This window comes from Rhinatrema bivittatum, chromosome 5, assembly GCF_901001135.1.
Source record: "Rhinatrema bivittatum chromosome 5, aRhiBiv1.1, whole genome shotgun sequence".
In the NCBI taxonomy this organism is placed as follows: Eukaryota; Metazoa; Chordata; class Amphibia; order Gymnophiona; family Rhinatrematidae; genus Rhinatrema; species Rhinatrema bivittatum.
Window position 1 is genome coordinate 311548960 of NC_042619.1, and position 27103 is coordinate 311576062.

Consider the following 27103-nt stretch of genomic DNA (forward strand, 5'->3'; position numbering starts at 1 on the left):
GTATAGGTTTAATATGATTGTTTGACATGTAAGATAATGGAAAAATCTGCATAATTTATATTACCCTATGGAAAGATAGTAAGCAAGCTTTTTAATTAGAAAATTTTGTGCTTTGTGGTATCTTAGAGAATGTCAGACTAGGTCTGAGCATTTACCTGTTCTGTTTTGCTTGTCAAATAGGAGTCTGCGGAGATATTTAAGCCTGGTAATTATTGCCAAACAGCTGGAGAGAGAAGAAGAAATTCACCTTTTCAAAGAAGACAACCAGGTGTGTATTGGAACTAGCAGAGGTAGAACATAATAGTGAAAATGCCAACTTAAAGTTTGATTCTCCATGGACAAGCAGGATGAAATTAATCACACATGTGAGTGAAGTCATCCCATCAGTGCCTAAAATGGAATGCTTATTAACTAGAGCTAGAAAGTCCTAGGCCTTTCTGCTCATTCCCAGCCAGCACCCCAAAGACTTTTTCAGCGAGAACTCTTCAGTCAGTCTTTTTCCACAGAACAAAATGGATGTGTTCCTACTTTGGAAATCTTTCATTCACTTTGGCTGCAAAGCTCCCTCAGTGGTTTTTTCAATTTTTTCTTTTCAGTTTTGTTTTTTATATTTCTTGACCATGTTTTTTTAAAAGACCTGAGGTCTGTTCTATTGAACCCTAAATAATTTTCCTTTATTTTAGCTAACTTCATTTTTCCCATGATTGCTGATAGAAAGGCCTTAGCATCTAAATGTTACATTACATGTAATTGAAAAATGTCTGTGCTGACCACTACACCAAATGTATATACATTTAGGACATGAACTTGATTTCTCTGTTGCCAAGCAGGGCTGCAATACCCATGACTCATGGGTAACAACATACCAAATGTACATTTCTCTCTTAGGTCATAGAGCTTTTGTTCTACTGAGGATGTTTGGGAGTTCCCATGCGGGCATTGCATTGTAAACCCTTCAGTCTTTTTTTTGGCTGAGCATTAGCATGGACATATACCCTTTATCCCAGGACAAGCAGGATGATAGTCCTTGCATATGGGTGACGTCACTGGATGGAGCCCTATCATGGAAAACTTTCTGTCAAAGTTTCTAGAAACGTTTGACTGGCACACTGAGCCCACTGAGCATGTCATTATCCCTCAAGCCACAGGGGTCTCCCTTCAGTCTCTTTTTTCCCGTGCTGCAGTTTGCCTCGTGGTTAGGAGCCCTGTGTGATTCTTCACACAAATTTCCTCACACAAAAGTATTAATATTTCTTCAGAAAAATATCCCCTCATAGGGGTCTCCCATTCTCAATTCATTTTTCTTCGATCGATGAGTAAAATATTATTTGCGGTCGATACTGTTCTCACCGTCCCTCGGTGCCTGCAGGCCGTCGACAGCTGTCCAGCATCAACTTTTTGTCATCATGGCAACCGGGTTTAAAAAGTACCCAAACTGCCCTCGTACTATGTCGATAACCGACCCCCATGATAAGTGTATCTTATGCCTTGGCGCGGGACATAATGCTTCTTTTTGTCCTCAATGCACTGAAATGACAGCAAAAGGTAGGCGGGCCCAACTGGAAAAAATGGAAAATTTGTTTAAAATACAGTTACTTCCATCGACATCGACTCAATCTTCACCAGCAGGGGTATCCAAAAAAGTAGTGATAAAGACCCGCCGGATACATGAGGGTAGTGGTGACCACCCGTCCCCGACTCCATCAAAGTCGACGACCAAGTCGTCGACCAAGAAGCTGGGCTTGATGGACCCTTGGTCTGACCCAGCATGGCAATTTCTTATGTTCTTATGTACCTCGGTGCTAGAAAAAAGAACCGACTACAAGAAAAACATCGACACCGGCATAGATGGGAATCTACACCCGGTGCCGGATCTGATCCTGGAGCGGGTTCAATGGCTATCGAACTGCCCCTGAAGAGGACTAGGTTTGAGGAGCTATGCCCTTGACACCACAAAGTGCAAGGCAATCCCCACCGATATCGGTGCCGGGTACTGCGCCCCCACAGGAACCTGTGGAGGAGCCAGTTCCACCTTCTCTGCCATCCCCTATAGCTGTTCTGTCTTCATCAGCTATATGGGAGGAACTGGATGGATTTATCCGCCAGGCAGTCATCGATGCCCTCCGGGAGCTACATCCACCGGTGCTGGTTCCTATACCACCACCGATACCAGAGCCATCGATTCTCACACCATTACTGACTAAACTTGATACATTGATCGGTGCCCTACTGACGCAACTTGGGCCACCGATGCTGAAGAAACCGATCAAGCATCCGAAAGACCCAATACCGATTCCCGGCTCTTCGGACGAAGGAGACACTGACTCTGACCCACAGTCTTCAATGCCTCAGCCGATGCCGGGACCATCAGGACTCTTGGGACCGAGACTTCCTCCGTCGATGCCATCGATGCCGCATCCATTACCATCGATGCCATGGAAGCATCAGCAAAAACCATCGAAGGTTCCCTCAAAGACTTTACATCCTTTGATGCCATTCTTCATTCCTCCTTACAGTCCGCAACCACACACCTTGTCAGATACCTGGTAAGATGTAGAGACTGATTCTTCTACAGAAGATATCTTGTTAGATCCATCTCCACCAGAGGAAAGGAGGAAGTCACCACCTGAAGACCTCTCCTTCTCAGATTTTGTAAGGGAAATGTCAGAAACAATCCTTTTTCAATTATTAACAGAAGAAGATACAAGACATAGAACATTGGAGGTCCTTCAGTTTGTTGATGCCCCCAAAGAGATAGTGGCTATACCAGTACACGAAGTACTAGTTGACCTCCAACATCGACTTTGGGAACACCCCTGCACTGTTCCATCCGTAAACAGAAGAACAGATGCTACGTATTTGGTGCAACACATACCTGGTTTCCAAAAACCTCAGCTCCCACATCAATCTGTTGTGGTGGAGTCAGCACAAAAGAAGTCAAAGAGGATTCGTCCACATTCATCTACACCTCCTGGCAAAGAGCAAAGGTTTTTGGACAATTTAGGACGTAAAATGTTCCAAGGCTCAGAGGTGGAAGAGAGAGGGATCGCTGCTGGAGGGGTTTATTACCTGGAATTTAATTTCCTTTATCTACGGAGCCCTTTCGAGTCGGAGGAACAGCTGCAGAATTGGACTTCCACATCCTGACGTTAAGGAGGCGGGACTTACCTACGAATAAGAAGCGACGCACTGTGGCGCGTCGACGTTGCCGGTGCGTCACTGAAGCCGCGCACGCCAAAGGGGCGCACGGCTTTGATTTCTTCAAACTGCTTTTGAAAGAAGTTACTTGACTGAAAGGAACAGGATAAAAGTGAGTAACCCTCGAGATTTGGGTATTCTTTATCTGAAGCCTCCTCTTGTAAAGTTATCACTTAAATAGATTGAGTTCGGGATAGGAAGAGGACTCTCTGGCAAATATTGACAATTTACCTTCTAGAAATGCCTCATACAAAAAGTAAGGCTAAAGTCAGGGAGATGTCCGCATCTTCCCCTGTACTTGAGCCTTCCCAGCCTCAGATTCCATCCTTCTTCGCCCCTTTGGCAGGCTTAGAACCGGTGTACAAGGTCGCTGGAGGGGGCAGAGAGCAACTGTCATCCTCCCTGACCGAAACCACCTTAAGTCCCGGAGCCTCGAGCACTCCTCCTCCACCGTTGCAAATTACTTTGGACTCTTTAAAGTTGCAAAATGATTACCTACAAGATGGAGAAGGAAACTCAGTCCTGCTGGGGAATTTAGAATCTGGTTTGCAGGAAATTTCTTCATTATATTTGGTAAAACCTGTGGAGATAACTATGGACACACTGTGGGACGCTATAAAAACATTGGAGTTGGGGGGGCGTGGTTTAGCACCGATGCGAGCGGACGCATAGCCGGAGGGCTCCGATCCCCCAAACACCCAAAACCCATTAAAAGCTGGCGAAAAAATCCGGAATTCTCTCCAACTTCTATAGACAGCAAACAGCAGTAGAATCGCTATTTTTCAAGATGTCAAACAAAAGGAAAACCGTCGATCTCCAGCAATTCTCCTTCAGCAAGCTGCCTCCCGAAGATGGACAAGATGGCGCCGACGCAGCAGGGCCCACCACGGGAGGCAAAGCAGACTCGGAAGCCCTCACCGGCTCTGATACTGCCACCGACTTGACTGCTGCATCAGCAGATGCTTCCATTACTCGAGCTGAGCTTCGTCAGTGGTTCATGGACATGAGGGGGGATCTCAAACAGCATAAAATGGACATTATGGCCTCCATTGCAGATCTTAAAGAGGATCTGGCAGCATTAGGCCACCGGGTAGATGACGTGGAAAACCGGGTGGACTCGCAGGGGGATGCCTTAAATCATTTGCAGACTCAGTCTTTACAGCATCACTCCGACATTACAGCCCTTCAGGAGAAAATGGAAGACCTGGAGAACCAGAGTAGAAGGAATAATCTTCGCTTTCGCGGGGTGCCGGATAGCCCAGAATACTCTGATGCAATGGCGGTGGCCTTACAAATTAGCCAACATCTGCTCTCCCTGGGCCGTGAGCCCTTGGATGACCCACAGCCTACAGCACCCACCGTGAGTTTGGAACGTACTCACAGAGCGCTAGGCCCCCGCCGAGACCAAAGGCCTAGAGACATTGTAATTTGCTTTCACAATTACACTCTGAAGGAACAGATCCTTGCTATCTCACGATCACAGAAGGAAATAATGTGGAACAATCATCATATTTTTATTTATCAAGACCTTGCTCCAGTTACCCTAAAAAAAAGATATGAACTGCGGGAAGCTACGCTCGCTTTGAGAGCTAAGAATATTAAGTATCGCTGGACATATCCCTTTGGATTGATGTTTCAAGTACAAGGAGTGACTTATAAGATCAAATCTCTTGAGGAGGCGCTAGAGGCTTTTATTAAAGCGAATATTCCCACCTCCTTTCAAGTTCCCAAGATGGCGCCTACGCTGGGAAAGCCGGACCATGCACCACGATGGCAAAGAGCGGATAAAGGAGGAAAAAGACTTCGGAGACAGTCTGGAAAGACAATGCCGTCCCGAGTTTAGCTAAGATTCAACACAGGCTTCATACATATTATCAACTTGGGAGACTTACAGCGGTCCATCAAGATCATGTTGGTGCGTTTGGTAAAATCTGGGGGCCTTATACAGTATGGCTAGACAATCAAGCTCATCTCAACACTTAAATGCATATGTGCGCTGATAAGCTATCTCAGGTCTTGTAGCTTTTACCGATTCCCTGTATCTCTCTTTTGTTGCAATCTTTTATTGTATAAATATTCTTTATCATGTCCAGGTGTTCCATATTCCTATTATCAATATCATTACCTCTTTTAATACTTACCCAGTTGTATGGGGGGGTGGGGGGTGGGAGGTGGGGTTGGGGACTGATTCTAAAATGGTCAATCATATTTTGTAGCATTTTAGCCCACTTGGGCTTACTTGTTGTATATTCATTGTTCAGCACTGAATGTTAAATCTCTTGTGTTACATATGCCATGATTGCCAATAAAAACTATTTACCGTATTTTCCGGTGTATAAGACGACTGGGCGTATAAGACGACCCCCCCCCCCCCCTTTTTTATACATATTTTTAAGAAAAAAAATAATTTTACACTCAAACAGGAGCAACCCTATCTATGAAAAGGCAACACTACAAATACCATATATCAGGCCCTAAAAACCAATATACCTCTTATTAGGAAAACAGAACTAGCAAGCAGCTATAGATCCCCACACATAAATAATTGTAAAACTATACTAATAAGCAGAATAAATGTTTCAAAACAGCTATGAACAGAATAACATCCAACAATTAAAAACTCATAAAAACTATTAAACATTCTCCAAACACCAATAAAATATTTCAAAAAAGCAGACACATCACATAATATTAAATAATTAAAATGGCAGTCAATCAAGAAAAATAAACTTAAAAAGCCACCTTTTCTTACCCCCTCCAGCAGCTCTCCTATTCCTCTTCCTCTTCCTTAGGGCCCATGTCTCTCACACACACACCATACCAGTCATGCCCCCATGACCAGCTTCTGTCTCTCACGCACCAATCATTTCCCAAACAGTCTTTCACACACACACCAGACACCTTCCTGAACAGTTTCTCTCATGCCATACACACACACAGGCTTCCCACTCCCGTGTTCTGCTTACCGTACATATACGGGCTTCTCACTCTCATAATCACTTTCTCTGTCTCACACACACACACACCAGTCTCTCTCTCATTTCCATGCTCACTCTCCACGTGCACAGGCTTCTCATTCCCTGAATCACATTCTTTCTCTCACATTCACACACAGCAGTCTCTTTCTCTCACACACACCGTCACCTTATCAACCAGTCTCTCTCTCATGCACGCGCACACACACACACACAGCCAGTCCTCCCGCTCCCATGCTCTCTCTCACATAATCAGGCTTCTTACTCCCATGCTTTCTCACATACCCAGATTTCTCACTTCCATGCTTTTTCTCTCTCTCACACTCACATACACATCAGTCATCTCTCTGAGCAGTCACTTTCATTGTCTCTCACACACATGAGCTCGCTGACCAGTTTCTCTCAATCACACACATGCTCTCAATCAAATGCATTCTCTCACTTACACACAGGCTGGCTGCTTCTCTCTCTCTCTCTCACTTACACATAGGCTGGCTGCTTCTCTCTCTCTCTCTCACTTACACACAGGCTGGCTGCTTCTCTCTCTCTCTCTCTCTCTCTCTCACACACAGGCTGGCTGCTTCTCTCTCTCTCTCACTTACACACATGCTGGCTGCTTCTCTCTCTCTCTCTCTCACTTACACACAGGCTGGCTGCTTCTCTCTCTCTCACTTACACACAGGCTGGCTGCTTCTCTCTCTCACTTACACACAGGCAGGGTGGCTGCTTCTCTCTCTCTCTCTCTCACACAGGCTGGCTGCTTCTCTCTCTCTCTCACTTACACACAGGCTGGCTGCTTCTCTCTCTCTCTCTCTCTCTCTCCCTTACACACAGGCTGGCTGCTTCTCTCTCTCTCTCTCTCTCTCTCTCTCTCACTTACACACAGGCTGGCTGCTTCTCTCTCTCTCTCTCTCTCTCTCACTTACACACAGGCTGGCTGCTTCTCTCTCTCACTTACACACAGGCTGGCTGCTTCTCTCTCTTTCTCACTTACACACAGGCAGGGTGGCTGCTTCTCTCTCTCTCTCACTTCCACGCCCCCCACCCCCCCCAGCACAAATAGTAGCTGCAGCAGCTTCCTCCTCCAGCCCCCGCAGGCCAAGAAAGAAGAAACCCATCGGCCGCGGGAGGCTCACGCTGCTGTCTCCTTTCCCGATTACAGCTCCTTCGACTGCTCGGGGGCCGCTGCTGCTGCGCCGCTGCTATTTTTTCACGCGGCACGGCTCTTTCTTCCCGCCGCATCACTTCCTGTTCCGGTTCAAAGGGGGGGGGGGGGGGCGGGAAGAAGACAAGGCCAGCCGCGGATGCCACAGCTTTTTTTTTTTTTTGCACCGCTGCCGTTCCCGCTGGGCTTGAACGTGCTTTTAGCCCAGCGGCAACGGCAGTGCGGTGCGCGGGAAGGAGAAAGCCGTGCCGCATGAAAAGATAGCAGCATCGGCCCCGAGCAGTCGAAGGAGCTGGTAATCGGGAAAGGAGACAGCAGCATGAGCCTCCCGCGGCTGATGGGTTTCTTCTTTCTTGGCCTGCGGGGGCTGGAGGAGGAGGTGATGCAGCTACTATTTGTGCTCGGGGGTGGGGGTGGAAGTGAGAGAGAGAGAGAGAAGCAGCCTGCCTGTGTGTAAGTGCGAGAATGCATTTGATTGAGAGCATGTGTGTGTGATTGAGAGAAACTGGTCAGAGAGCAGGTGTGCCCGGCGTATAAGACGACCCCCGACTTTTGAGAAGATTTTCTTGGGTTAAAAAGTCGTCTTATACGCCGGAAAATACGGTACATTAAAAAAAACAAAACATTGGAGTTATCAGTGTTGAATCTGACAAAGATAACATTGGATTCGAATCAGAGATTTAGAAATACTGAAACCTCCCTGTCCCAGACGGATATTAGAGTTCAACAGACAGAGAAAAGGCTAGATAATCTGGAAGTATGGCAACAGAAGTTTGCTCGTGCTGAGATAATATATGACAAAAAATTAGAACTTTTGGAAAACTCATTTAAGTACTTAAATCTCAGAATAATGAACTTCCCCAAACATGATATGATATCGCCGTATGACATGTTTAAAGAATATTTGGTAGAGATTTTAAAGATCCCACAATCTATTATCCCAACTGTATCAAAAATTTATTATGTAACACCTAAGAGGTTGATTACCCAAGCTAATAGTGAAGAGCAGAATTCCTTAAATGTAACTGAAGTAATTGAATCAAATGTAGATGCAGTTATCACTAATAGATCTGTGCTTTATGTGTCGTTTTCCTTTGCGACAGATAGGGACGTTGTCTTTAAATCATTTATGAGAAATAGATTGATTCCATTTCATGGAAGCAGGATCTGGATTTATCCGGATCTATCCAAGCAGTCACAGGATAGAAGGAAGAAGTTTCTGGGTCTAAGATCTGAGATTGAGGCTAAAGGGGGAAAAATGTTGTTAAAATTTCCGTGCAAGTGCGAAATAACTTTTCAACAACAGAAGTTTATCTTTTTTGAAGTAACACAATTATGTGCATTCTTAGATTCACATCCCCAAGAGAGTGAGACTGTAGGCTGAGGGAAAATAGAATATACCTGTTAAACTCAACATTTCAATTGTTCCTTTTCCTCTGGTATTGCTCCGAATACGGATAACCTTATGAGATATTACCTATTATATATTGCATATGAATAATTAGACAGGAAAAAAAATGGTTTTTGTTTGTTGTAATATGAATTGATTTCAGACTGTCTAATGCTCATTGTTATTTTGTTTTATTGTTATTTTGAAATGCATAAATTAAAAATTTAAAAAAAAAAATGTTCCAAGGCTCCATGCTCTTATCAAGGATTGCCTCATACCAACTGTATATGACACAATACCAGAGAGACCTATGGAAGCAGGTTCAAGAAATATCAGAAACTCTTCCACAACAACATCAGGACACCCTCAATACCATCATTCATAAAGGCCTTGAGGCTGGAAAGCACGAGGTACGGGCGGCCTATGACTCGTTCGAGACAGCCTCTAGAATGGCAGCAACTGGCATCAGTGCCAGACGATGGGCATGGTTAAAAGCATCCGACCTCAGGCCTGAGGTCCAAGATAAATTGGCTGACTTACCTTGCACTGGAGAAAATTTATTTGGAGAAAAAGTGCAAGATGCAGTTGCACAACTTAAAGATCACAATGAAACCTTGCACCAACTGTCCATAATCACTGCAGAAACCCCTTCTTCTGCAAGACGCCCATCTAGGAAAGCCAGTCTATCAACCACGCAGGTATTATCCACCAACTCCTCGTGGGAGAACAACCAAGCCATCTCAAAGAGGACATCCCAGGCAACCAAAAACATCCAGACCTCAGCCTCCCCCACAAAAAGGCCAGCATCTGGGTTTTGAAAAACTCCCAGAGAACAGCAGCCTCTCCAAAAATCCAAATCAAGATTTACCAGTTGGAGGCCGGGTTTATTATTTTCTACCCAATTGAACAAACATCACCACAGATCAATGGGTACTGTCCATTATAACACAAGGTTACCGTCTAAACTTTCTCATGGTACCCAGAGATTCCCCACCAAACTTACTGTGGGTACGCAAAGATCACACCACTCTTCTAGAAACAGAATCATCCACCCTCCTGAGAGCCAGGGCCATGGAACCAGTTCCCCGACCTCAGCAGGGCAGAGGATTCTACTCCCGCTATTTTCTCATTCCAAAGAAAACAGGAGGCCTCCGCCCCATCTTAGACCTCCGAAATCTCAACAAATTTCTATGAAAGGAAAAATTCAGGATGGTGTCCTTAGACATCATGCTTCCCCTTCTTCAATCAGGAGATTGGCTCTGTTCTCTGGACCTTCAAGACGCTTATGCTTATATTCCAATTTTTCCCCTTCATCGCAAGTATCTGTGTCTCATAGTGGAAAATCAACATTTTCAATACCGGGTTCTGCCTTTCAGACTTGCCTCTGCACCCTGTCTATTTATGAAGTGCCTAGCAGTGGCTGCGGCCCATCTATGAAAGAGAGGCATACATATTTTTCCTTATTTAGATGACTGGCTCAAGAGCCAATCCAAACAAGGAGCTCTCAACGCTCTCAAGCTCACTATCAATCTGCTTCACTCATTGGGATTTCTCATCAACTTCCAAAAATCCCACCTGACTCCATCTCGTCTCCTACAATTCATCGGAGCAGAGTTGGATACTACCGTATCAAAGGCCTTCTTACCAAACAACCGCACAGAGACACTCTCCAAGCTAGCTACATCTCTACTGTGCACTAATTTTTGTACATATTTTTGATGTAAATAGTTTTGATGTAAGGGCTCCTCCCTAAGTTTAATTATATGTTACCTAGTTCAATATATTATCTGTTTTATGTAAGGGCCTTGCCCAATGGTTTTGTGTTCACTGTAAACCGATGCGATGTGCGAACGGTCATCGGTATAAAAGAAACGTTAAATAAATAAAAATAAATAAATACACACAAGGGAAACAGCTTCAGCCCATCAATTCCTAATACTGCTGGGCCACATGGCTTCCATGGTCCACGTCACTCCTATGGCCAGATTAGCCATGAGACTAACGCAATGGACTCTGAGATCACAGTGGCTCCAAGCCTTCCAACTACTGTCATCTCCAATTCAAATAACCCACCAATTACATTTGTCTCTCCTCTGGTGGACGAACAAGAGCAACTTGCTAACAGGACTGCCCTTCCAGCAACCAGTTCCGCAAATCACCTTAACCACAGATGCATCCACCTTAGCTTGGGGAGCTCATGTCGACAATCTTCAAACTCAAGGTACTTGGACACAGCTTGAAGTAACATTTCAGATCAACTTCCTGGAACTTTGAGCTATACGTTATGCTCTTTATGCATTCAAGGACTGCCTTTCACTCAAGACTGTTGTAATACAAACAGACAACACAGTTGCCATGTGGTACCTAAACAAACAAGGAGGCACGGGCTCTTATCTCCTCTGCCAAGAAGCCGCACAAATTTGGGACTGAGCCCTAACACATTCCATGTTTCTCCGGGCCACTTATCTTGCAGGCATACACAACTTAGTTGCAGATCGCCTCAGCCATCTGTTCCATCCCCAAGAGTGGTTCCTGGATCCTGTGGTAATGACCAGACTCTTCCAAAGCTGGGGTCAACCAACAATAGACCTCTTTGCATCCAAATTGAATCACAAAGTGGACAGATTCTGCTCCCTGCACAAGCAGAGGAACAAGTTAGCCATGGACGCCTTTGCTCGCCCCTGGAACTCAAGCCTCCTATACGCGTATCCCCCGATACCGCTGATAGCCAAGAATCTAATGAAGCTACAACAGGTCAATGATACTCATAGCCCCCTATTGGCCTCGACAAGTATGGTTTCCCATACTTCTCGACCTCTTGATCAGAGAACCAATTCGCCTGGGCACAGCGCCCACTCTCATAACTCAGAACCAAGGCAAGTTACGCCACCCGAACCTTCAGACCCTATCCCTCACAACCTGGATGTTGAAAGCTTGATCCTGCAACCACTCAACCTTTCAGCTAATGTCTCTAAAGTGCTTGTAGCTTCATGAAAACCTTCCACAAGGAAATCTTATCATTGTAAGTGGAAAAGATTCACCACGTGGTGCACACAGAAAAGTATCGACCCCTTTTCCTGCCCCATGCCATCTCTATTAGACTATCTCTGTCACCTTGCAAACTCTAGTCTCCAGAATTCTTCAGTGCGGGTTCACCTGAGTGCCATCTCAGCGTACCACAGGGGAGTAGGGGATGCCCCAATAACAGCGCAACCCCTTGTGAGTAGATTTATGAGGGACTTAATTCAAATTAAGCCCCCTCTATGACAACCAGTCCCTGAATGGGACCTTAATGTAGTACTTACAAGGCTCATGCATTCCCCGTTTGAGCCCATAGATCCTATAATTTTAAATTTCTTATATGGAAAGTCCTTTTCCTAGTAGCCATTACATCTGCTCGAAGGGTTAATGAGTTACAAGCACTTGTCACATACTCACCCTGTACAAAGTTCCTACATGACCGAGTGGTCCTCCATACTCACCCTAAATTCCTTCCCAAGGTGGTTACTGACTTCCACTTGAATCCGTCTATAGTCTTGCCCACATTCTTTCCAAGACCTCACTCTCACCAGGGCGAGAGGGTTTTACATACCTTGGACTGTAAATGTGCACTAGCATATTACCTAGACCACACTGCAGTCCATAGAAAATCCACCCAGCTCTTTGTTTCTTTTGACAAAAACAAACCGGGACTGGCAGTGGGGAAACAAACTCTCTCAAACTGGCTAGCAGATTATATAGAGTTCTGCTTTGAGAAATCAGGCCTTCCTCTCCAGGGACAAGTAAAGGCACACTCAGTAAGGGCAATGTCAACCTCAGTAGTACACTATCGTTCAGTACCGATTGCTGACATTTGCAAAGCTGCAACATGGAGCTCTCTTCACACATTTGCAGCTCATTACTGCCTGGACAAGGATTCAGCCTTTGGACAATCTGTCTTAAAGAACTTATTTCCAGTATAATTCCAACTCCTTCCACAACCAACCTACTGTGATTTCAGTCTGCCTCATTTTTCCCAACAGTACACCAGTTGTTGTGCCTGTTGCACAAGTTGTACCGCTATTGGTCCAATACAAGGATGACTCAGCCTGTAGCTTGCTAATCACCCATATGTGAGGACTATCATCCTGCTTGTCCTGGGATAAAGCAGAGTTGCTTACCTTGTAACAGGTGTTATCCCAGGGCAGCAGGATGTAGTCCTCACGAATCCCACCCGCCACCCTGCGGAGTTGGATCTAAAAAGTTTTATTATTTTATTTTTCGCTCGCACTTATTGCTACAAACAAGACTGAAGGGAGACCCCTGTGACTCGAGGGATAATGGCATGCTGGGCATGCTCAGTGGACTCAGTGTGCCAGTCAAAACTTTCTAGAAACTTTGACAGAAAGTTTTCCATGATAGGGCTCCGTCCAGTGACGTCACCCATATGTGAGGACTACATTCTGCTGTCCTGGGATAACACCTGTTACAAGTAAGCAACTCTGCTATCTCTGGTTTTCTTGATTGAAATCTTCATTCTTTTCAAATTTTCAACTGCTACATTGCCTCACTGCCTTGGCAGCCCCCAAACAGCACTTTTCAGTGCTATTTGAAAAAAAACCTTTTTCTTCACAGGATGTCTGGCACCAAGAAGCCAACTGTTACTGGCTTCAAAGACTGTATGTGGTAGGAAAATGTCCATTACAGATGGACATGATATGTGTTACCAGTGCTTATGACTGAACTATGAACAGGCAAATTCCTACCATTGTAGCTGGATGTCTCTGTGCTCCCAAAAGTCCAGGGACTAGAAGATGGAGGAACTGTATAAGTCTCTGAAGAGTCACAGTTCCTCTCAGAACAGAACCTTATCTTACTCCCCAGGTGAGGACTTGAACAGGAGCTCCTTGAGAAAGCTTCCCCCCCTTGCTGGAGCAAGCCGGGGGCCCCTCCACTTCTTCTTGGTCAAGAAAACAAAAAAATCACCATTCTCAGGCATTGGTAAGCCCTTTGCAAGCGTTGCAAATCTTGGGGCCTAATAAAAAAGAAGAAGCACCACTCTTCAGAACCAATGGTACTTTGACGCAGCCAACGCACCATTCGCTGTCACATTGAACCCCAACACCTTTGATGCATGTAGATCCTGCACTGTCAACACATCGAGCCCCGACACTATTGATGTTTCAATTTCCAGTGCTGACAATGCATAAGGTTCTGGCATCGACACAACCCTTAGTGGCGCGCTTTATGAGGGGCTTACTACATCTAAATCCTGCTTGGGACCTCAATGTGGTATTAGCACAGCTCATGAAACCTTCGTTTGAGCCTCTCCACTCCTGCAAGCTGCGTTATCTCACTTGGAAAATGCGCTTTCTCTAGCTATAACATCGGCTCGCAGAGTTAGTGAGCTACAAGCGTTGGTGACATACCCACCTTACACAAAATTTCTCCATGACTGAGTAGTGCTTTGCACTCATCCTAAATTTTTGCCAAAGCTAGTATCCGAGTTTCATTTGAATCAATCCATTATACTGCCTACTTTCTTTCTGAAACCCCACTCACATTCAGGTGAGCGAGCGCTTCATTCCTTGGACTGCAAATGTGCCTTAGCCTTTTATTTGGAACGCACTACAGCCCAAAGGAAGTCCACTCAGCTGTTTGTCCTCTTCGATAAAAACAAACTGGGAATTCCAATGGGCAAGCAGACCCTGTCCTCCTGGCTAGCAGACTGTATTTCCTTCTGCTACCAACAAGCAGGCCTTCCGCTACAGGAACGTGTGAAAGTGCACTCAATAAGATCCATGGCAACAACAGTAGCCCACCTCTGTTCGGTGCCTCTTACTGACATCTGTAGGGCTGCTACATGGAGTTCTCTCCATACCTTTGCAGCTCATTATTGCCTAGAGAAGGCTGGCAGGCAAGATTCCATTTTTGGACAGTCTGTTCTGCGCAATTTATTCTCAGCTTAATAACCCAACTTCCTTCCAGCGGCCCACTGGAAATTTCGGGCTGCCCTCTTGACCAAACCCACCCCTGTTGTTGTTGCACGTCATTGGGTGCTTTTGGTACCTTTACTCGGGTACCCTCAGCTCGCTATTCACCCATATGTGAGGACTACCATCCTGCTTGTCCAGTGAGAAAGCAGAGTTGTTTACCTGTAACAGGTGTTCTCACAGGACAGCATGATGTTAGTCCTCATGAAACCCACCCGCCATCCCACGGAGTTCGCCCTGGATGCAGGGTTGGTAGTATGCTGGGCATGCTCAGTGTGCCAAGTCAAAGTTCTAGAAACTTTGACAAAATATTCCGTGATGGGCTCCATCCTGATGATGTCACCCATATGTGAGAACTAACATCCTGCTGTCCTGTGAGAACACATGTTACAGGTAAGCAACTCTACTTTTCCTAAAGACACAAAATGAGAGAAGAGCCTTAATAAATCTGGCCCTTAATGTTTTACAATTCTTTCTCCTTGGTGTAGCTATCCTCATTATGCCGCTTCCTTATTTGCATGAAGCCCTCCTCCCTAAAACAACATTTGGAAGATGCAGTAAAATCAGAGGAGCATCAAAGCAAGGAACAGCAACTAGAGTGGGAAGCTAAATTAGATCAAGAGGTAAGAAACTTGTTATGCATTCATACTAAACTGTGGGCAGAGAGAAATGTAATCACAAGGTAGGTAGACAAGATACAGTTGTAGAATATAATAGTACAGTGTGCACTGCATTTTATTCATACATATTTTACATTACCATATACCCAGGGAGCTCTAAAGAGAGAGGAAGCCTGCTGAACAGGTGCAAGGAGGTTCATATTGAAAGATTTTGTGTGGGTAACTATTCCCACACAAAAACCTGATGTTCAAATATTTCCCCCTGCCGACTGCATAGATTTTGTGCCCTTAGGGGTCAATTTAAAAAAAACACGTGGCATCCATGTGCACGCGGTTCCCGGCATGCACACTTGGACGCTGCTGTTTCATAACCCGTGCGCATCAGTGCGTACATGTTATAAAATACAATATCCGCGCACACATGTGCGCATAATTTTATAATCAGCGCATGCTTGTGCGGGCAGCTGTCTGTCACATGCGCAATGAGAGGGGATCTTAAAAACAATATGTGCAGAGATACTGGTAGGTCTTTCCCAGTTCCCTTCTCGTCCGCTCCAATTAAGGAGCAGACTTAGAGGGAACTTCCCTAACCTTATCCTTCCTCCCTCTTCCCCTCTCCTCCCTGATCCCTAAACTATCCCTACCTAACCCCATTTTTTTTAATACTTATTTCTGCTCTGGAGGAGCAGTATCTTCCGTGCGCCAGCCAGCTATCGGCGCACTGTTCCGGCCCACCCCCTCCCTGCCCAGCGTCCCTCGGCCTGACCCTTTGGAGAGGCTTGACAATTCTACGCATAACGGGTTGTCTACGTGGCCGGGTCGTTCCGAATATGTGCTCAGCATGCGCAAGGCCCAGCCACACTCATAACCCCCCCCCCCCCCCCCCGTAATTTATGTACGTGGCCCTTTTAAAATCAGGCCGATAACTTTTTGTGTGCACAAAATGTACCTGGACTAAATGCAGCATTGATGGATTTTGTCTCAGGTTCGAAGCTCTGTCAGATAGCACATACAGGCCGATTCAGTAAAAGACGCAGGAGAGCAGGCGAGCGCACAGGCCACTTTCCTGTGCTCGCGATTCAGTATTTAAATGAGGGCCTGCGGTAAAAAGAGGCGGCTGTCAGCGAGTTTGACAGCCGACGCTCAATTTTGCCGGCATCGGTTCTCAAACCTGCTGACAGCCACGGGTTCGGAAACCGGACGCAGGCAAAATTGAGTGTCCGGTTTTCAACCCGCAGGCCGATTTTAAATTTTTTATTTTTTAAATTATTTTTTACTTTTGGGACCTCCAACTTAATATTGCCATTATATTAAGTCGGAGGGTGTACAGAAAAGCAGTTTTTACTACTTTTCTGTACACTTTCCCGATGCCGAGAGAAATTAACGCCTACCTTTGGGTAGACGCTAATTTCTGAAAGTAAAATGTGCGGCTTGGCTGCAGATTTTACTTACTGAATCGCACGGGAATAACTAATAGGGCCATCAACATGCATTTGCATGTTGATGGCCCTATTAGTTATTCCCGCGTGTCCAAACGCGGGCTAACAGTGCGCTCCACCGGAGCGCACTGTTAGCCCGCGTTTGGACACGCGTTTTCGACACGCTAGCTTTACCCCTTATTCAGTAAGGGGTCGAAAACGCGTGTCCAACCCCCCCGAAACTAATAGCGCCCGCAACATGCAAACTTCAGTTAGTCAGCCAGAGTGACTCACTGCTCTCTTGATTAACAAATGTTGGTACCTAATCAAACCAAATCACACTATCTCAACACCTTTCCAAGGTGAGTAACTGAACTGAACTTTTCAACCTTTTTACTTAGATATACACCGCTCCTAGCTTATTTCTAGCTTCTGGCTACCTTTTTTTTTTTTTTTTTTTTTTTTAATATAGAAACACTCTTAACTTCTGCTTACTAGCTGCCTTACAGACTTTTAAAAATAAACACACTAACTACTGCTTACTTAGCTGCCTTACCTACTTACTATTTAAAAATACAAACAGTCTAACTTCTGTTTATTCGCTGCCTTACTGACTATTAAAAGCACAAACACACTAAATAATATTCCCAAACAGTTAACTTTGCCCCAATACTTTTAAAAAAGACCATGTTCCAAGCAAAAAACGTACTGATTCCTTTCAGCCACTAGCAAGGTGATCCTCTCCTCTCAGTGCTCCCTTGCGGGACTTTATCAAATGCCTTCTGAAAATTCAAATACACTTTATTGATAGGGTCACCTTTATCCACATGCTTATTTATACCTTCAAAGTATTCTAATAGATTAGTAAGGCACAACTTCCCTTTGCTAAATCCATGCTGGCTCTTCATCATTATTCCATGTTTATCCATATGACCAGTAATTTTGTTCTTAATTATAGCTTCTGCCATTTTACCAGGCATAGGTGTCAGGCTTACCATTTTAATCTGTTATGCCTATCCATGTTTAACTTTCTGTATACTACCTTGAGTAAATTATTATTTTTTAAGTGATTAATAAATCATAACTTTCATTTTCTCATACATACTCATGCTCACACATACATTCTTTCTTGCTCACACACTCATGATCCCTCTCTCAGATGCAAACACGCTCACTCTCTCACACATATTCTCACATATTTATTTATTTATTTATTTATTTGAATTTTTTATATACCGATATTCCTATAAAGAATATAGATCACACCGGTTTACAAAAGAACTAAACTTTCGCTAGGAAGCGATACATTAAACAGTGAACATGAACCATTGAACATTTAAAAAACAATTGGAATCAAGGAACAACAGCAAGCCGAGAGCAAAAATAAATAAATTGTGAATCAATAATAAAAATAAAATAAAATAAATAAAAATAAATAAATAAAATGAATGAAGCGAAAAAACATATAGTACATTATTAAAATAGGATTGTGACCTTAAAGGGCTGTGAAGAGAAAGTTCAATAAGTCCACTAAATGTTAGTCATAAGTCTTGCATTCATATTTTGGGATCTGATTCAAGGAGAACCAGAGTTTTCAGGGAAAGTTTGATTGAACAGCCAGTCAAGTTTTTAAGTCCTTCTTGAAGGTTAGGAGACACTGTTCTTGACGGAGGTCAGGAGGGAGAGTGTTCCAAAGCGTCGGCCCAGAAGTAGATAATGCTCTTTTGCTTAGTAATGATTTAGTAGGGGGGACATGCAGAGAGCCCTTGTAAGCTCTTCTGATAGGTCTTTCAGAGGAATGAGCACGGAATTGATGGCACAGATTGAGAGGGGCGGTTTTATGAATGTCTTTATGTATCATCATGAGTACTTTGAACGAAATCCTGGCTTAGATAGGTAACCAGTGTAGGGACTGCAGTATGGGAGAGATATGATTTATTTTGTTTGAATTAGTAAGTAGTCTCGCTGCAGTATTCTGTACCATCTGCAGAGGTTTTATTGTTATCGCAGGAAGACCAAACAAGAGGGAATTACAATAATCTAATTTGGTAAGGATTAAGGACTGTAGCACAAGTCGGAAATCTCGAAAGTGAAGGAGAGGTTTAAGCTTTTTTAATACTTGTAATTTAAAAAAAACATTCTTTTGAAGTGTTTTGGACAAATGATTTAAAATTGAATTGGTTGTCTAGTTGAACTCCTAAATCTCTGACATAAGAGGAGTGGTTAATATCAGTTGTGAGTGATTGTGTTGCATTTAAGGGGTTGGAGAGAACCTGGTTTTCATCAACAGAAATAATGAGAGTCTCAGTCTTATTTGTATTAAGGATCAAGTTAAGGCTAGTAAGTAAATTGTTAATTGTTTGAAGACAGTTGTTCCAGTGGGACCAGGTTTTGTGAAGAGAGTCTGTGATCGGAAGAAGAATCTGGACATCATCAGCATAAAGGTAGAAAGTTAATTTTAAGTTAGAAAGTAGTTGGCAGAGGGGAAGCAGGTAGATATTAAATAGTGTAGGAGAGAGGGCTGAGCCCTGCGGAACTCCTAAGTTTGCTCTAATGGGGTGAGAAACCTTATTGTTAATCTTCACTTTGTAGAATCTGTTTTCCAGAAAGGATTTAAACCAACTGTGAGCTATTCCTTTGATACCGATGTCAGCTAGTCGCTGGAGAAGAATGGAATGATTTACCGTGTCAAATGCCGCAGATAAATCCAAAAGTACAAGTAGGTACGACTGTTTCCTTTCAAGGTTAAGGAGAATGGTATCCGCTAGTGATGTTAGAAGTGACTCAGTATTTCGAGTTTTGCGAAATCCAAATTGGAAAGGGGAAAGGATGTTGTTCTCCTCCAGGTATTCTGAAAGTTGTTTATTTACTATTTTTTCCATAATTTTAGAGATCAGTGGTAAGTTGGCTATAGGTCGGAAGTTAGCAGGATCTGTTGTTGGAAGGTTGGGGTTTTTTTAGTAGAGGTTTAAGTATAGCCATTTTAAGTTGGTCAGGAACCAACTTAAAATGGACGATTTGAAGCTCCAGGGAGGAAGATTCAGAACCAATGTCAGGAAGTATTTCTTCACGGAGAGGGTGGTGGATGCCTGGAATGCCCTTCCGGAGGAAGTGGTGAAGACCAGAACTGTGAAGGACTTCAAAGGGGCGTGGGATAAACACTGTGGATCCATAAAATCAAGAGGCCGTTAATAAAGTGTGGGTGGCTCGCCAGAATGACGGCTACTGCCTGGAGATAATACCCTTATTCAATAAACATACACATGGTTACTGTGACTCCAACATCGCTCTAAGCTACAACAGCAAGAGGAAATGTGGAAAAAAGGATTCGCACTCACAAAGCGGGGAGTAGCTGGCTTGTTACGGCGGTTACTACCCCAAACCAAATAAGCCTGATACTTCACTTTCAACCCATATCCAGCATAGCTCTCTGCTTCAACGGCAGGGGAGAAGAAAAACTGATACTTCACGCATATCCAGCACAGCTCTCTGCTTCAGCGGCAGGGGAGAAGAAAAACTGATACTTCACGCATATTCAGCATAGCTCCCTGCTTCAACGGCAGAGGAAAAGAAAAACTGATACTTCACGCATATCCAGCATAGCTCTCTGCTTCAACGGCAGGGGAGAAGAAAAAAGGATTCGCACTCACAAAGCGGGGAATAGCTGGCTTGTTACGGCGGTTACTACCCCAAACCAAATAAGCCTGATACTTCACTTTCAATGCATTTCCAGCATAGCTCTCTGCTTTAACGGCAGGGGAGAAGAAAACTGATACTTCACGCATATCCAGCATAGTTCTCTGCTTCAACGGCAGGGGAGAAGAAAAACTGATACTTCACGCATATCCAGCATAGCTCTCTGCTTCAACGGCAGGGGAGAAGAAAAACTGATACTACACGCATATCCAGCATAGCTCCCTGCTTCAACGGCAGGGGAGAAGAAAAACAACCAATAAGGGCTGAATAACATAGTCTGGGTAAAACAAATAAGCATGGGTGTAGCTTGCTTATTGCGGCGGTTACTTCCCCTACTACCCCTAACTAATCAAACTTGATATTTCACTTGGATGCAGCTCCATCACTGCTCTCTACATTAATGGTGGGGGTGGAAGGGAAATAGAACCAAAGAGCTAAGAGAAACAGATAAGTATGAGAAAAAATGTGTGAAGCTTGCTGGGCAGACTGGATGGGCCGTTTGGTCTTCTTCTGCTGTCATTTCTATGTTTCTATGTTTCTATAACCAAACCTTGTATTAAGGAACAATTGATTATGTCTGCTAAAGCTTTTGAAATAGTGTTCGGGATGGAGAGCAGGAGGTTTGAGGGTATTGCGTCCAGAGGGTGAGATGAAGGTTTGAGTTTTCTGAGGATGTTTTTGATTTCCAAGGAAGAGGAAGTCTCGAAAGCTTCTAGTGTGGTTTTATTATTAGGAGTAAAGGGTAAGGATGATTGAGTACCTATTTTGGACAAGTTGAGAGGCTTTAAGAGGTTTACTATTTTTTTTCTCAAAGAAGATTGCCAGCTCTGTGGCTTTGTTGAGTGCAAGGACATCTGGAATAGTAGGAGGGGAAGGTTTAGTAAGTGATGAGACGTATGAGAATAAGGCTTTGGAATCAAAGAAGAAATGATGTATTTTTTTGGAGAAGAAATCCTTCTTAGCTCTAAGAATAGCGTTCCTGTAGGTATTCAGCAGTGATTTGTAGGATGATAGTGTCGATGTTGAAGGGTTCTTGCGCCAACTGTGCTCCTTGCTCCGTAGATCTTGTTTAAGGGCCTTTAGATTTGGAGTGAACCAAGGTTTCCTGTTATCCTGATGAAGGTGTAGCGATTTGATAACAGTTGGACAAACTTGTTCTGCCACCTTGTTGGTTATCTTAAGCCAGGAGGAAGTTGCGGTGATGGCATCAGAAAGATCAAGTTGCGCTAGATCCTTTGCAAGCAAATTACTTAGATCGTCTGTGGGACAAGTTTTCCTGAACTGAATGGTGGTGTTAGGGAAAACAGGCTGGGAGTGATCTTTGATTTGTAACTCTGATGAAATGACCTGATGATCTGACCACGGGACTGCAGTACATGTTGGGCTATTAGCAGAAATAATGCCTTTATTAATGAATATAAGGTCCAAGGTATGACCTGCTTTGTGTGTAGGGCTTGTAATAATTTGTCTAAAACCCAGGTGACTAAGAGTCGAGAGTAGCATTTCACAGTTAGGGGAAAGTGGTGAAGCATCCACTTGAAGATTGAAATCTCTCATCAAAATGGATGGTTTACCTAAATTAAAATGTTTGATTGTCCATTCATTCAGTGGAGAGGGGTCAGATTCAAGAATGCCTGGGGGCGCATAGATGAGGCCTAGTTGGAGATGACCTGATTTGAAAAGTGATAGTTCAATGTTGTTAATTGTTGCAGAAAGATGCAGAGAGAGGTTTAGACCTTTTTTTGCTGCAAGCAATTGTCCTCCTCCTCTTTTTTTAAGTCTTGGAATTGAATGGATGTCGTATAGTTGAATAGGGAGCTGATTCAGAAGAACTCTATCCATTGGTTTCAACCACGTCTCTGTAATTGCACAGATATCTGGTTTAGAGTCTAAGAGGAAATCATTGAGTAGGTGGGTTATTTTAGAAATGGATTGAGCATTAAATAGAGTGAGCGTGAAGAGAGAGAATCCAAGAAGTTGAGTGACTGGAGTAATCATGATAGGGATTAGCCTTTGTTGCCGGAGGCCTATAGCACGAGGCCTGATGAATCTCCGATTATAGGAAATAGGAATAGTAAATGTCCGCATATTGATAGGGAACGATGAGATGTGAAAGGAGTAAAAAAGGTGAGACACTGAAAGGTAATGAGTGAACTGTTAGAAAAAAGGTGGTCTCGTTGTGCCTGGAGTTCGTGACCAAATGTATGATTTGTCCCAACTGATGAAAGATATCACTGACGAGGAGGTGGCTGTAGGCAAAGGAGTGAAACTTGAAGGGGAATGTAGAGCCTTAGTAATAATGACTTAGTTAACGTTACAAAAACTTACCGGGAGGAGTAGCAACCGAAAGAGAAAACAAAAACACAGGGGCAGCACTCCGGTGCTGCACGAAGGGGCGCACAACGGGGCCTGCCCCTTTGATGCGCTCCTTCGGCGCGCGGCGCCGGCAGTGATTCAAATTTAAAGCGCCACTGTTTTGCGTCTCAATTGGCTGCCTTACAGCCCTCAGATTGGCCGGTTCTTGTTGGGGGGCGGGGCGGGCTTCAGACTGGAGAATGGAGCAGGCCTGAATCGTAGCCTGATTAATTTAAGCAGTCGGCGGCAGCAGCCCCGTCCGGGTAGGAGATGAAAAAGAAGGCCTTACCCCGATGGGACGCCGGCGCCGATTGCGCAGGCCTTCTTTCAAGAAGCGGCAGCAGCTGTTAAAAGTGAGTCTGTGAAGAGGAAGAATCGCCGGCAGGGATTCAAATTTAAAGCGCCACTGTTTCGCGTCTCAATTGGCTGCCTTACAGCCCTCAGATTGGCCTATATGCTGTCTCTCTCACATCCTCACCATATGGTCCATTTAGTCTGCCCATCCATTCAATTTATCTAGCCTTTTCAATTCCTATCACTCTCTCAGAGATTCTCTTTATTTATCCCATAATTTCTTGAATTCAGATATTGTTTTTGCTTCCACCACCTCCACTGGGAAGCCATTCCATGCATCCACTACCCTCTCTGTAAAGAAATATTTCCTAAGATTACTCCTGACTACCTCCTTTCATCCTCATCCCATGATCACTTTTCTAGATCCTCCTTTCCATTGAAAGAGGCTAGCCTCCTGTGCATGAAAACCTTAGAGATATTTAAATGTCTTTATCATATTTCTCTTATCTCACCATTCCTATGCATTCAATCTTATTGCCAGAATCTAGACCATTCCTTGAGCTTTGCTAGATCTCTCCTCATGTTTTCCACATCTTCCTGGCTGTCTACCCTGTTGCAGATTTTAGTATCACTGGCAAGAAGACAAACCTTTCCTGATAATCCTTTCACTATGTTGCTCACGAAAATGTTGAAAAGAACTGGTTCCAGGACTGATCCCTGAGGCACACCACTAATAACATCCCCATGCCTCACAGTAAACTCTGTTTACAACTACCTTTAGTTGCTTCCCACTCAGCCAGTTTCTAACCCAGTCAATAACTCTAGGATCCATATGCAGGGCTCAATTTATTTATATGTCTCTTGTGTGGAACCATGTTAAAGGCCTTACTGAAATCCAAGTACACTATATCTAGTGCTCTCCCTTGATCCAACTCTTTGTCACCCAATCAAAGAAATTGATCAGATTCATCCAGAAACCACAGCAGAGTTTTTGAGGATAGCCAGGCCACTGCTGCCACTGTATGTGGGAGGCCAGATAGCCCAATTTTTTGACTCTTCGGCAGAAGTCACATTGGACTGTTGGGTTTTGAACATCATTCGCAAGGGTTATCAGCTGAAATTCAAGAGGACCTCACTCCTTCCTTGCCTTACACCCACCCTGTGGAATTGCGCTCAGGCACCACTTCTCCAGGAGGAAATGTCCTCTCTACTGCAACAACATGCCATCCAAGTGGTGCCTGTTCACAAGCACAACATGGGTTTCTATTCCCAATAATTCCTCATACCCAAGAATTCGGAGCATCTCCACCAAATCTTGGATTTACGATCCCTCAACAAGTTAATTCCAAGGGAAAAGTTCAAGATGACCTCCTTAAAGTCTATCCTGCATTTTCTATAACCCAACAACTGGATGTGCTTGATAGATCTCAAGGATGCTTATTCCCACATTCCGATTCACCATTCATCCTAGATTTAGCTCTGTTTTCAAGTCATTGGATGCCATTACCAGTACAAGGTGCTCCCTTTTGGTCTATCATCTGCCTCAAGAGTCTTTACCAAGTTCTTAGTGATAGCAGTGGCTCACCTCAGGCGGAAAGGGATTAAACTGTTCACCTATCTGGACGATTGGCTTCTGGTGGCCTCAGAGGCAAATTATCTTCGGACTCACTTGCTGGACACGATTAATTGCTTAGAGGTACTCAGTTTTGTGATAAACTATGAAAAGTCCACCCTCCATCCAATGCAGCTTCTGCAGTTCATTGGAGCCCAGATAAACATGGTTTCCGGAAAGGCTTTCCTACCAAAGGACAGAGTGGAAATCTTTCAGTCGCTAGCACTGCAATTTCAAAGTACTGCTTGCCCCTCAGCCCGCAAGATTTTAACCCTGCTGGGTCACATTGTGGCAGCAATATAATTGGTACCACACACCCGGCTACATATGCGTCACCTGCAGTGTGGTTTACTGTCTTAATGGACTCAGGTCACTCAGCATATAGACAAGACAGTGCTGTTGACAAGGGCCAAGCAGAAGGACATAGCTTGGTGGTTATCGCGGTCGACCTTCTCGGTAGGAGCCTTATTCCAGAGCCCGGTGTATCAGTTGGTTCTAACCACAGTTGCTTCAACAAGAGGCTGGAGAGCACATTTGGGCTGGCTGAAGATGCAAGGGATTTGGTCGCCAGCGGAGAGCACCTGCCAGATAAATCTGCTGGAACTCAGAGTGATTTGAAAAGCACTTCTCACTTTCTCCAACCCTGTGGGGGGGAGGGGGGGAAAAATGTCATGGTTCACACGGACAGTCAAGTGGCCATGTTTTACATAAACAAAGAGGGAGGGTCCAGTTCGTGGGCCTTTTGCAAGGATGTACTCCATCTTGCTGCAAGTGACCTTCCTTCCCGGTATTGCCATTACCGAAGCCAATCGACTCAGCAGGGTGTTCCACCCGCACGAATGGCCTCTAAACCAAAGTGTTGCGAATGCCTTCTTCCAAAAAAGGGGTCTCCCTCCACGGAGCGCAACAGGAGAGTTTAAGCATTCTGCTCCATTTACCAAAGCCAGGAACGAGTCACATTAGACTGCACAAGAGCATTGGCTTACTATAAACAAAGGACACATTCTGACAAAAGGACTTCTCAACTCTTTGTGTCTTTCAATCCAAATGCCTCTGGCCTACTGGTGGCAAAAAGGACTCTTGTCAAGCTGGATTTCCCAATGCATCAACTTTTATATACGAAGCGGTCAGCAATGCTTCCAGACAAAGTTAGAGCACACCAAGTTCGAGCATCTTCACATGGTGCTATTGCCGGACATTTGTAAAGCAGCTACAAGGTCATCTCTGCATACCTTCACGTCACATTACTGTCTGAACCAGCAGACATCTTCAGACGTGGCACTGGGTTTGGCAGTGTTGGCTTCTGCTATAAGGAAGTGAGGCTGTCCACCTCAGGAGTGGGTTGTAGATGCAGGACTCTGTGTCTGATGGGGGGGCCCATCCCCTACTCAGTATATGTACAAGGTGGACCACAACCCTAAGCTGGAGACCCCAAGACAGCATGGCTAATTCAGCCCTGCTATTGATGGGAAAAAGCAAGTTTGCTTACTGTAAACAGTGTTTCTGTAGATAGCAGGATGAATTAGCCATGCTGACTCACCCACCTCGCTGGACAGCCTTTTAGAGCACCGTTTCACTGGAAACGCTATTTTATAGACTGAGGAGAAAATGGACGATCGCGCAGGAAGATGCACGCAACTGCACAGAGCAAAAGCTCTGTAGTCTATTAGAGAAGCTCCACCTTGAGGCCATCCCAAGACAGAATGGCCAATTCATCCTGCTATTTATGGAAACACCATTTACGGTAAGCAAACTTGCTTTTTCAGTGGTCTTTTCCATTTTTTTATATGCTTGCGTAAGGCAAACTTTGTCAGTATAATTAAAGATGTGAGCAATGACCATTCACACATGTTGCAAGTTATCTCTTTAAGGCCCAATCCTGTGTATCCGTTCTACCACAAATAGTTCAGTTCAATTTCTAGTGAGAGGCCTAGGGACTTCGGAAGCCATACCTGCATAAACTGAATCAATTCATCCTCTTTGACCCATTCCGGAAGCCCAATAATCTTCAAATTATTTCTCTTGATCCTCTATATGCTCGTGAAGAAGGGCATTATCTTTTTTAAGTTCAGCTATCTGCAACACAAATTGGTTTGAAACAATTTCTTGTGATGACACCAGATGCTCCAAATCCACTATGGATGCAGCATGTTTTTCAATTTCATCCTTTATCTCATCCAGTGAAGATTGCAGTTTCTACGGTCGATCCTCCAAGTTCGCCGAGACTAACTTAGCAATATCGTGAACCAACTCCTCTTTTTTTTTTTTTAATTTATAGTTTATTAGTTTTTCTTCAATGATTACATCATGAAAACATTTTCATACATATGTATCCCAATTTACAAAGCAAACATCCTTTATAACTAAAGTAAAAAATAAACCATTGTTATACATATAACATAATTGGG

At 44.2% G+C, this 27103-nt stretch overlaps 1 protein-coding gene across 2 annotated transcripts in view; it reads left to right on the top strand.

Annotated features, from left to right (window-relative positions):
• Positions 1-27103, top strand: part of FAM178B (family with sequence similarity 178 member B) — an 819452-nt gene that overhangs the window by 616605 nt on the left and 175744 nt on the right. For both annotated transcript variants that reach the window (XM_029604316.1, XM_029604317.1), the window contains 2 exons: positions 181-268; positions 15189-15323. In XM_029604316.1, the coding sequence (XP_029460176.1) occupies positions 181-268; positions 15189-15323 (223 nt within the window). The remainder of the gene's footprint in view (positions 1-180; positions 269-15188; positions 15324-27103) is intronic.